This window comes from Sus scrofa, chromosome 8 (genome assembly GCF_000003025.6).
Source record: "Sus scrofa isolate TJ Tabasco breed Duroc chromosome 8, Sscrofa11.1, whole genome shotgun sequence".
Classification (NCBI taxonomy): Eukaryota; Metazoa; Chordata; class Mammalia; order Artiodactyla; family Suidae; genus Sus; species Sus scrofa.
The window spans coordinates 77,728,219-77,740,707 of record NC_010450.4 but is presented as its reverse complement, the minus strand read 5'-3'; the positions used below and the strand labels follow the sequence as shown (position 1 = coordinate 77,740,707).

The window sequence follows — 12,489 nt, the reverse complement described above, 5'->3', positions numbered from 1 at the left end:
AAAATTTATAGACACTAGTTCATTCTCTCTGTAAATCAAAAAAACTTGAATATAACAAAGATTTTAAATGGTCCTTCCCTCTCCAGAGTTTATAGTTGTCTACATTATTACATTATTAATTATGTACCGTAGTACCTTTTTTTTTTTTTTTTTTTTTTTTTTGCTTTTTAGAGCTGCACCCATGCCATATGGAGGTTCCCAGGCTGGGCATCACATTGGAGCTACAGCTGCCAGTCTACACCACAGCTCACGGCAACACTGGATCCTTAACCCAATGAGCAAGGCCAGGGATCGAACCAGCAACCTCATGGTTTCTAGTCAGATTCGTTTCCGCTGCACCACGACAGGAACTCCCCACATTAGTATCTTAGTACTAGTATCTAACTTCCGGGCCTTAAGGCTATAATTATTTTTGTCTTCTATTCTGAGACCCTAACCATTCTCTTCTAAATAGGGAGAGAAGACACATATCTTGAGATCTTTGGTACTTTTATTTGGCTCTGGAATTATCCCTCCTACAACCGATAACCAGGCAAAGCTGAGGTGGGCTCTCATGGAGGCAGTTGTATGAGACAGGTTCCTTAGGAAATAAAAGTCAATAAAATGTCAGGACAGTCCAAAGGGTATCCAGAGAATGGGGAACCCAATGTGCAGCTGGAAAGAGTGGTATCTGAAAGAGGAAAAAGCCAATTTCTCTTAATTCAACTTTTATTTCAAGTTACATAAAAAATATAAATACTTCATTTAGTTCTTCACATAAATGATTTAATCATGATTCAAAATGATGGCATCACCATTTAGGAAGAGACAAGAAACAAGAAATATTTCCTAGTCCCCCATAAACCACTTATTATGTTAACTAATGTGCTTTGTACAATATTGCAGCATACTCACTGAATTAATTGCCACGGAGATAAAAATTATCACCTGACTTAAAATCATGGTTCTTATTATCAAATGATGTGAGCTACTTAGCTCTCATCCTTTTTTTTTTTTGGTCTTTGGACGAAAGCTTTAAGTTAAATTAATCCTCAATTTAAATAATACTAATAATCCCATTCTTGATATTTAGAAGTATAACCTCCCCTTGGTTTTACAGGCCTCCTAATCTCATTCATTTTCATTATACCCATGATGCCCCCCTGGGCCAAGAGCCTCAATGACTATTTCACCATTGCCATGTTTTTAACAGCAACAACATTTGCTCAGCACTGAGGTAATGTGCATTGCCTAAGTTCAAAAGTTCTCAAAACTAGCCTTTGGTGGGAGCCAAGAAAGGAGGCTCAGCAGCCTGGGCCAGCCCCCAGCTCTGTCCTTAGGCTTTCAGAGTTTTTCTTAGTGAAGACTGAAGAGTCAAAACCTCTGGCGTTATTTCCTTATACTGCCTCTCTCAGACCAGGCTGTGAACTCCTTGGAGGTGGACACCCCTCACATTTCAGTGCTCCTTTACAGGTCCTGCTCAACACCTCCAACAATAAAGCTCCACTAAACATCTGCTGACTTAGGAAGGCAAAGAACAAATTACAACAGGTAGAGATTGAAGCAAAAAAGGGACAGTGAGAAGGCAGAACATATTGGTCAGCTAATTAGCTGGCTTATTTTCTCTTTTTTATCTTCTCTTGTCAGTCCTGCAGCAGTTCTAGAGGCCAAGGACTTCAGGCAGCCTTCTGCCCACGGCTCTCTGTGACCCAAGCTCAGGGACCTGCCCCAGACTGGCTCACTCTAGGCCGGGGGTGAGGAGGTGGACGGGAGCAGCCAAGGCAGGACCCTGACGTGGCAGACAAGGCAGAGGGTCTGAGAGCCCGGCCTCCACCCACACCAGGGGCCCTGTGCACCGAGTGAGCCCTGCCCTCCTCCGCCCACAGGCAGGAAACCCAGGCCCCCTGCTCTGCCTAGACAGCAGGGGGCGCCGCCGCCGTAGCCGCCCCCTTTAGTATCTGGTCAGGCCAGGGTGAGGACCAAAGGAGGGGAGAGGGTGGAGCTAGTCCTGCCCCTCTTCTCCGGCTGCCCCTGCTGGCCTCTTCCCAGGAGCCTGGGTCCACAAAGCAGGAAGTGCTGACTCTGAGACGGAAACATGGGCCCTGCAGGCTGGGTCTTCCTAGTGCAGCTTCTGCTGGGGGTCTCAGGTGAGCCCCAGGCCGGGTCTGACCGGGGTGTGAGCTGATCTCGGCGACAAGAAGCCATCCTGGGTGTCCCCCATGTCCCTCCTTTTCTGTCCCCAGGCACAGAAGAGGAGGAACCAAAGAATCTCGTGAAGTCAAGTAAGGCGCCCAGCCAGGGCCAGCAATTTGGGGTGGGAGGTGGAGAGAACGGGACGGGACACCAAGGGAACTGGTGCCAAAGAGGGGAGAGGAGAGGCACAATTTGGGGAGTGGGTGGAGAGGGGGCGGAGCAGGTCCCCCAGGCCACTCTCCTTTTTGTCGCAGTCTGTGGGCGTCCCGCCGTCTTATCTGGCATCGCCTCAGGCATGGAGGCCAACGTGGGGCAGTGGCCCTGGCAAGTCAGCATCCGCCAGGACCTGTTACACGTCTGTGCGGCCACCCTCATCTCAGAGCGCTGGGTGCTGACGACGGCAAGCTGCTTCCGGTGAGTGCTGGCCTTGCTTCGGGGAGACCCATAGCGGGGACGCGGGGGACTGGAGCTCCCGAGCTAAGGGCAGAGGAGTTCATCCTGCACAGCCCGAAGCAGCACGCTGTGCCCTAGAAGTGGGTCCAAATGCCCCCTGCCCTAGCTCTCAGGGCAGTGCAACTACTCTTAGACTGCAGGTCCTTCACATTTGACAGTCATCTTGACTGAAATGAGTCCCTAATTCTCTGCTCAAGGAGACATTCCCCAGAGAAGGCCCTCCCCTTAGAGCCCACCCACATCTTCAAACCACTCTGGATGCACAGTTCGCAGCCCCTTCACTCTCCCTAGATGGCCCCAGCCATTCCCATGGTTTAAAATGTCATATTTGGGGAGTTCCATAGTAGCTCAGTGGACGGCTAGGTGGCATATGGAGGTTCCCAGGCTAGGGGTCTAATTGGAGTTACAGCCACCGGGCCTACACCACAGCCATGGCAACCGCCAGATCCTTAACCCACTGAGCAAGGCCAGGGATCAAACCTGAAACCTCATAGTTCCTAGTCAGATTCGTTTACACTGTGCCACAAGGAAACTCCAACTACACTTTTACCACTACCAATGTCCTCAAACATATTTCTTTTCTCTTCCCTTCTCACATCTCATCCAACAACAGAGCCAGTTGCTCAAGCCAGAAATACGAAGCCTCACTTTCCTTCGCCCTCTATATAGTCACTGCACACACCACTTCTTCAGTTTTACTTCCAAAATATACTTTGACTCTAGCATAACTGTCCTGGATCACTGCAGTTATAAAATAGGTTTTGCTACCTTCAAACACACAACAAAGTCATTTTTTAAAAGTCAGAGGCAAGATCATGTTATTCCTTCCTTCAAATCCACCATTCAATGCTCAAGCACCTAGAATAAAACCTACCAGCCATGAATTGCCAGATAACTGCTCATTTTCCCAACATCCTCCCATTCTACTCCAGGTTAATTTCAATTCCTAGAAGCTGCCAAGCTCTTTCTTACCCCCAATACCCTTGCATACCCTGTTCTCTCTGGAATGCTTTTCCTTACAGCTCTTATGGCTGACTCCTACTTTGTGAGACTTGGTTGACAAGTTACCTCTTCAAATGACACCTTCCCTAATCAACAATTCATAGGCTCTTCCTTCATCTTTTACTTTCTATCTTAAAATCCTGTTTGCCTTTTATCGCAATTTAAAATAGTATACTTGTTTACTTGTGTCTTGTCTGTCCCCCTCCCTCCTTGCCTCCCTCCCTCTCTCTCTCACTCACACACACACCCCTTAAGACCAAAAGCCCTACGAGGGCCAGATCATGTCTAAGACTCATTATAAATATTTTCAGGAGATGCTCAGCACCTATTGAAGGAACAAATACTTAGGAAGAGTTAAGAGTTAAAAATGCAACCTCCAGAGCTCTGGGCTCTGCTGTGCCACCCCATGACGGAGTCACAAGAAACCCACAGTACTTGCTCTGTTCCTCTTCTTTGCAGATCTAAGGATGCCAGCAAATACAATGTATTGGTTGGGTCACTTCAGGTCTCTGGGCACCAACACTCTAAAACGAAGACCATCCCTGTGCTCAGGGTTATTCTGCACCCTGGCTTGCAGGGTAACACCTGGGGCACCATCGCCGTGGCAGAACTGGCCCGCCCAATTTCTTTCAGCCCCGTGGTCCTGCCCATCTGCCTCCCGACATCTGCGGTCCAGCTGAAGAACTCAACCTCCTGCTGGACGACTGGATGGGGCAATTCTGGGATGTCCCAATGTGAGGATAACTAGGTTTTCTGAGCTCTCTTCCCTCCACTGGCATTCCCTCCCTGGCTCTATCCACCCCGCCTCTAGCACCAGACATGGTGTGCTCTCGGCAACTAACCTGAGGGACCACGGACTTCAATTCCCCTTGCCTCTGTCATAATCCTACAGTAATCTCTCCACTTGTTTTTATATGCTTTTGTTCTTGTCTCCTAAAACTACTAAGACCTTGAAAGTGAAAAGGACAGGGTAATGAACTCAGAGAGAAGCCAGTTCTCAGTTCTTCCACATTGGGTGGAGGGTGTGTGGTGAGGGGGACGGAGAAGCAGACATGAAGATGGACCCAGGAGAGCAACGCTGCACAGCAGGTCCTGAGTCAGACTGGGACAGGAGGACTTCATGTATCTAATCTGTGGAATAGAAAAATATATTCCAAAGCCCAACAATTTAATCCCATATCTTTCATTATTTTAGGTTTTCCTGAATCAAAAGATTCTTCTGTTATGTGTGGTATCTGGGTGGGCAGAAGCAACTGCCTTTGGTCTTGTTCAGATCCAGGGAACTCGACCTTTAGACTCTTTGCCAAACCAGAGATCAGAATGCTGTCTATGGTGGAGGCAGACTAACTGAAATCAGAGCTATCCCTGAAAAATCAAAGGCATGTAATCTGTATCCACAGCTGAAAGTTGCTTCCTAATTTTTAAGACAGCTTTAACTCTTTTTGACCTTACAGCTATGAAACCATCTTATACCCTGAAGGAACTAAAAGTGCCCCTCATTGATCTCCAGACCTGCAATAACTACTATCAGAAAGAAAGCCTGTTACATGGAGTCAAGCCCATCAGTGAAGACATGATCTGCTCCAGGCTCCCAGTGGGGCCAACAGATCAGTGTAGGGTAAGAACCTATTATTCTATAAAAAAAAAAAAAAAAAAAAAGAACCTATTATTCTCTAGGCACCTTTCAGAGTGCTGCTCTTCCCCAATGTGCTTCGTCCATGTCTCCTAGCTTCAGAGTCCCTGGGTGATCCCAGGGGTGTCGGACAGGCCCTAATCCCACAGCTCTTGGTTGAACTATTGGAGAGTCTTTCCCTTTACCCTGTGAATGGCTCAGCCATCTGTCTCTCTCCCCCAGGGCAGCAGAGGAGATCCCCTGACGTGCAAAGTGGAGGATTTCTGGGTCCTGGCAGGAGTGATGAGCAGGGAATCAAACTGCAGCAGAACCAATGAGCCTCAAGTATATACGAACATCAGTTTCTATAAGTCTTGGATTGAGAAGTCAGCCACCTCGCATGCTGACCTTTCTGCTACCCCCAGTCCAGATTTCTCTGGGCTCTTCCCTCTTAGGCTTCTGCCTCTCATTTTCCTCAGGCTACCTTAACCGGCTGGAGTCAGTATGGCCAGGGTAAAGTGGCAATTAAGAATGAGGGACAAAGGGGGATATTCTAGATGTTGAGGATTCTGAAGAGATACTTTGAAGATTCAGTGAGACATGCAGTTCTACTACATCTAGGCCTAGCTCCCAGGAAATGAATCTGCTTGTTGCCTTTTCTCTTGCAGGTCAACTTGTAAAGAGGATCCCTCATGTGAATAAAGTTTGGTTGATTCTAACTACTATTTCTCATATTCATTCTTTTGATGAAACTGGAGTTGGTGCCTGAGGAAATACAAAAGCAAAGAACTTTAGGCCTGAAAGGGATCTGGAAATCACTTGACCCAACAAATCCCTGACATTCTAAAGCAGCAGCAGCCATGGTCCAGAAAGGTTAATTTGCTTGACCTTGGCAAATTCAAGATGAAAACCATCCAATCTTGGACTAGACTGGGTTCTGACAAAAAATCAGGGACTTGGAAGATTAGAAGGTTTCATTGAAGCACACCAGACAAGAGGAGCCTATGGCAGTGTATTAGTTAGCTACTACTGTATAACAAATTACTCCAGGAAGTTCCCATGTGGCAAAGTGGGTTAAGGAACCAGTGTTGTCATGGCAGTGGCTCAAGTTGCTATGATAGCACAGGTTTGACCCCTGGCCAAGGAACTTCCACATGCCCTCCCCCCAAAAAAAACCCCAAACAAACAAATTACCTCAGGACACAACAGCTGAAAACAACAAACATTTGCTATCTCTCAGTGTCTGTGGGTCAGTAATCAGGGAGGGCTTAGCCAAGTAGTTCCAGCTCAGGGTCTTTCAAGAGGTTGCTGCTGTAAACTGCAGTCATCTCCAGGCTCAACCAGAAAGGATCTGCTTCAAGCTCACTCACACAGGCCTCTCTGCAGGGCTGTCTCAGGGCAGATGGCTTCATCCAGAGCAAGTTGTCAAAGAAAATGAGAGAGAGCACCCCAAATGGAAGCTATGGTCTCTTTATCAACAGATTATCAAAACTGCTGTCTCATTACCTCTGTTGTATTCTGTACTTTAGAAGTGAAATGATAAGGTGTGACTAGCAGGAGGCAAGACTCACTGGGGACATCTTAAAGGTTGCCTTCTACAGGTGGAATGTGGGAAGGATCTGGATGAAGGAGCTGGGAGTGTTTAGTAGTCACAGATTAAGCAGGGGCATGGGAGCAGAGGGTAGAGAGAGGTATTGGGGGAGGGAGAGAGTGCCTTCTGAGTCTCCTGTTCATCCCACCCTCCGAGAGTACCTCGTACTTGTGCTCAGAGGCCCACTGGGGTTAGAAAAGGTGTTTATTAGACAGCTCTCCAATCTGTAATATCCTAAGAACAGATCTCATATAAGAAACATATGGCTGCTTGATTCCCATCTCTTCCCTGCACTTATGGTACAAAGAGTAGTTAAGAACATGGGATAGGATGAGGCCAGCACTGAGTTAATTTATGGATTTCACGACATAGTGATTATAATAATATGGGATGCTCTGTATCACTTCACAAATAATAGTAAAAAGTAAATAGAAGGAGTTCTGACAAGATGGTGAAAGGAACAGCAGCAAAGTGAACATCTTTTGCTCAAATTTCATTAAATACCAATAAAATCACTGTTTGAAATGAAAATTTTCATTTAACTGCAAAGATAGAAGAATTACATAAAAATAAGTAAATTAAATCTGGGCCATTAAAAAGCTTCCCATTCCTATAAAGAAAATAGTAATAACTTTGAAAAAATTTATTCCCCAAATGCAAAAACTGTACAAAGCATAAGCAGGATTCAAAGAATGACTATAATTTATCCTCAAAGGAACACTGTTCATGTTAATACGATCCCGACAAAATTTTTCTTAAGATGACAACAATACAGAACTGCAAGGAAGGCATAATTGACACTGAGAAAATGCTTCTGTAAAAAAAAAAAAAAAAAGATAAACCCATTAAACACATGAGATGCTAAATAAGTAAAAGAATGTGAGTGAAGATGAGATGGATCTAGATACTAAGTCATGAAATCCAACAAAGAGATAAAAGCAGGATTCAGAATCATAAAATAGTTAGAAGGTACCTTATAAGTTATTTGATACAACTCGGCTCAAGGCATAAATCTGCTCGCTTCACAGACTCAATGGATGGTCTTACACTTCTAATACAGCAGCAGTGGAAAACTAACTAATGAACTAACTAACTAACTTTTGGTAATGGGGGAATGGGAACTCTTCACTACACAGCACAGGTCTGTCCCATCACTTGCCACCAGAATCCTCTAAAACTGAAACTTAAGTAAAATGGTTTTCTATAGAAAGGACTCCACAAGTTTGAGTAAAGACATGCCTGATGTGTTGCAGGAATAAGCTAAACTTGGAGATTTGGGTATATCTCAAAGCAGCATGCGAGGAACGAGATCATACCTGAGAAAGGTTAAGGGTTATCTATAGCATTTGGCACTAACTGAAGAAAAACAGTATCAGGAAGAGGAATCCAAAAAAATAAAAGCCAGGTATCTATGTGTTCATCAGACCCTGCTGTTCAGGGAGAGAGATTCTGAGTCTGATGAATGAAAACTTTGTATTTATTTAGAGAAATATGTTCTGTTATGGAGAAGTGCTCTTTCACCTTGTCTTTGCATATTTCATCCTGGTGAGTGAAATGCTTATGGGGATTAGCCACTTCCACTCCTTCTGACCCTAAAACTCTTCAAACCACCATCCACTTACTAATTTGGTTTCCCTACTCAATATCAAAAAGGTGTATCCTGGTTGGGGAAAATGAAAATCCCAGTGATAAAAATGAATACTCCTCATTGCAAATTAACATTCTGGCTCACATACAAGTCCCTTAAATATTAGTGAGTCAGTCTCTTGAATTTGATCTATTCTAAGTGCTCTGATAAGAATTTCATAAGTGAAAAAGCTAAGGGTCCAGAGCCTAGATTGAGATGGCTTGAGCCAAGGGGATTCTCTGGGTGTCATGAAATCTTTATCTCACCCCTTATTATGGCAGGAACTTGTATTTACTTTATGCCTTCTCTACATCAGTTACTATGTTGGGCACTTAAAAAACTATCTTATTTCTCCCAACAACTCAAGAAGGTATTACTTACTTCCACTATGATATCACATACACAAAACAAGTAAGGATCAGAAATGTTAAGTAACTTGCCCAAGATCACATAGCTAATATCTGATTAAACAGATTCATCTAACGACTGCCTAACTCAAAAGATTTGGTCCTTCCACTATACCAAATTACCCCCTTAACTGTTGGAAAGCTCTATTAAAGGTCTCCCTTACACAATGCCAAAATAACATCTGCCATTTGGTTTTAGTTATTTGTACCTCTTATTATAGTCCAGTCTCCATGTGGGTGCACACAGCTTTACTTTTGATTTTTTTTTTTTTTTTGGCTTTTTATGGCCGCACCCTTGGCATATTGGAAGTCCCCAGGCTAGGGTTAAATTGGAGCTACAGCTGCTGGCCTATGCCACAGTCATAGCAACGCAGGACCCAAGCCTCGTCTGCAACCTACACCACATTTTCATGGCAACGCCAGATCCCTGACCTACTTAGCAAGGCCAGAGATTGAGCATGCATCCTCATGTGTACTAGTGAGATTAGTTTCTGCTGTGTCACAACAGGAATTCCTACTTCTTCTGAATAATTATTTATTCAAAACAACCTTAGGAAGAGAAACTCCTGTCCCAGTCATCTTCTTGATCTTCTAACAGTGACTTGCCTAAGGTCATGCAGTCATTCCCATAAAAATGACAGAATAATACTGTGGGCTGAAAACCAAAGGAGATTTCTCCAATACAATGAAAGAGGTTGGAAAGCACACATAGGTTCCAACTCTTTCTTTATAATGGACATTTTCTTACAAAACTCAGTATCACTATTATATCTATCAAGATTAACAATAATTCCTTCATACCATAATACCCAATTATCAAATCTCCTTGATGGTATCAAAATGTCTTCTTAGATTTGTTAAATCAGGATCTAAACAGAGGCCACATACATTTATGACTCTTACATTTCTTTTCACCTGGAGAGTTTCTCTCACTTTGTACCCTCGAACCATTGACTTATTATAGAAACCAAGTTAGTTTTATTTAATTTTTTTCATTCTTTGCCACCCCGAGGCATATGAAGCTTGTGGGCCAGGGATCAGATCTGAGCTGCCAAGGCTGGACCCCTAATCCACTGCACTGGGCCAGGGATGGAACCTGCATCCCAGCGCTCCCAAAACGCCACCAATCCCATTGTGCCACAGCAGGAGTTCCTAGGTTAGTTGTTTTGTAAAAGGTCCCATGTTCTGGATTTGACTGTTAACTTCCTTGTCTTGTAACTTAACTTACTCTTTTATCCCCTGTATACACTATAAGTGGAAGCAGTTTTAGAGACTCAGATTTCCTTTTGACAAGAATACTTCATTGGATATTCCTTCACATTACATCACACTAGATGGCTCAGGTCTGCCTTATCCCTCTCCTCATGATACCAAGATTGAACAGAGGGTTCAAATGGTAACAGTCTGTGCACTCCATCAACCTTTCCTCTAAAACTTTCAACTACTGGTAATCAGCCCCTAGATCAATGATCTCAGGAGGGAGGGCCTGTAAGCATTGCTTTCAAATTCTATCACTCTAACCCATAGGAATGTAGTAGCTGAAATTCTCCCCTCAGCAGCTAAGCCCATTTTGTCACTCTGAAGTTTGGACAGGAAAAGCAAGATGACTATTTAATTCCTTCCTTTTATCTAATTTTCATAAAAAGCTTGCCTTAATTTTTTTTTTTTTTTTTTTTGTCCTGTTCTTAGGGCTGAACCTGAGGCATATGGAAGTTCCCAGGCTAGGGATCTAATTGGAGCTGTAGCTGCCAGCCTACACCAGAGCCATAGCAACACCAGATCTGAGCTGCGTCTGCAACCTACACCACAGCTCACGGCAACACCAGGTCTTTAACCCACTGAGCAAGACCAGGGATCGAACCCGCAACCTCGTGGTTCCTAGTCAGATTCATTTCCACTGCGCCATGAGGGGAACGCCATCTTAGTTATTTCTAATAAAGTTTATTTCCAACTAAATTGAAACCAAAACCAAAAATACATTTTCATAAAACATTTAAACAAAAGGGAAAAGAGATTCTGTGAATAATCCAAATAATATTTGAAAAATATTCAGTGACTTCAGACTTGGCTGGCGATATAAAAGCCTAGCCACCAAACCACCAGGGAGGTGCACCTGCCTAGGGATATAAAGTCTAAAGGTCTGGGACAACCACAGGACCCTCAAAGGGAAAGGAGTGTCCAGTCAAATTTTTGTTCCTCTGATAAATCAAGAGAAAGACCTGGTGTCTAGACAACCTTTACTCTAGACATTACTTGAAGGCAAATCTCAAACTGAGGTCTGATATTTTTAGAAGCTATACTTTTTTTTTTTTTTTTTTTGCTTTTTAGGGCCACACCTGCAGCATATGCAAGTTCCCAGGCTAAAGTTGAATTGGAGCTGCAGTTGCTGACCTACACCACAGCCACAGCAATGCCGGATCCTTAATCAACTGAGTGAGGCCAGAGATCAAACTCATGGATCCTAGTTGGGTTCGTTACTGCTGAGCCACGACGGGAACTCCTAAAGCTATACTTAAATGAGTGGACTAAACAGTTAAAATCGTCTGTGAATACAATAAATTAATTAGAATACCAGCTGTTATATGAATAAGAAAAACCAATTATGATATAAACAAGAAATATTTGCTTTGATTAAATGGACAGAATAAAGTCGCAGGTTGCAATATTAATTTCAGAAAAAAATCAAGGTGAAAAATACTCAGTCACTGCATAATGATAAAAAGCACAGTGACTGATTAGATGCATGACCAGAATGAATGTATAAACCACATACACACAAAAATAGGATGCATAAAACAAGAACCATTAAAAATGCATGGAGGGGCTAAATTAAATAATACTAGTAGGAGGAGACGTTCACCCTGTCAGGTAGTCACGAATGAAGTCAGAAAACAGAAAGTAGGTAAACAATTCAGTGGTGGTCAGTAAACAAGTAGATGGAGTTTTGTTTTTTGTTTTTTGCCGCACCTGTGGCAGGCGAAAGTTCCCAGGCTAGGGCTTGAACCCATACTGCAGTTGCACCCTGTGCTACAGCTTCAGCAACACCAGATTCTTAACCTGCTGCACCACAAGACACTTCTGAAAAAATTTTTTTTTTTAAAAAAACATTCACATCTAAAATCTGGAAAAATGGGAGTTCCCGTCGTGGTGCAGTGGTTAACGAATCCGACTAGGAACCATGAGGTTGCAGGTTCGGTCCCTGCCCTTGCTCAGTGGGTTAACGACCCAGCGTTGCCGTGAGCTGTGGTGTAGGTCGCAGACGCGGCTCGGATCCTGCGTTGCTGTGGCTCTGGCGTAGGCTGGCAGCTACAGTTCCGATTAGACCCCTAGCCTGGGAACCTCCATATGCCGTGGGAGCGGCCCAAGAAATGGCAAAAAAAAGACAAAAAATAAAATAAAATAAAAAATAAATAAAATCTGGATTGAAAGAGGTAAACATCTCACTGTACCAAGATACAGTACAGTCCCTGCTGCTTACCTGGTCCTGTTTCTTGTCATGCATGAGGGCACTTCCTGCAAAGAGACTTAGTCCATAGCCATAACCCTATGGACTAGTAAGAAAAGATAACCTCTTCAATTTCTCAGGAATTTGCACTGAAAATAAGGAAAAACTTGGGGAGTTCGC

The 12,489-nt window shown here is 43.8% G+C and overlaps 2 protein-coding genes across 8 annotated transcripts in view; one reads left to right on the top strand and one right to left on the bottom strand.

Annotated features, from left to right (window-relative positions):
- SH3D19 (SH3 domain containing 19) overlaps nucleotides 1-12,489 on the bottom strand; it is a 187,020-nt gene that overhangs the window by 135,705 nt on the left and 38,826 nt on the right. The window lies entirely within an intron of this gene.
- PRSS48 (protease, serine 48) lies at nucleotides 4,308-6,313 on the top strand. Its single transcript, XM_021100635.1, has 3 exons — nucleotides 4,308-4,361; nucleotides 5,082-5,245; nucleotides 5,483-6,313. The coding sequence occupies exons 1-3, from the start codon at nucleotides 4,352-4,354 to the stop codon at nucleotides 5,726-5,728; spliced, it is 420 nt and encodes a 139-aa protein (XP_020956294.1). The 5' UTR covers nucleotides 4,308-4,351; the 3' UTR covers nucleotides 5,729-6,313.

What these genes read in the sequence shown, in the direction of transcription:
- PRSS48 (XM_021100635.1), top strand. An exon ending in GGCCAACAGATCAGTGTAGG is followed by an intron (nt 5,246 to 5,482) that starts GTAAGAACCTAT and finishes TCTCTCCCCCAG; the next exon opens with GGCAGCAGAGGAGATCCCCT.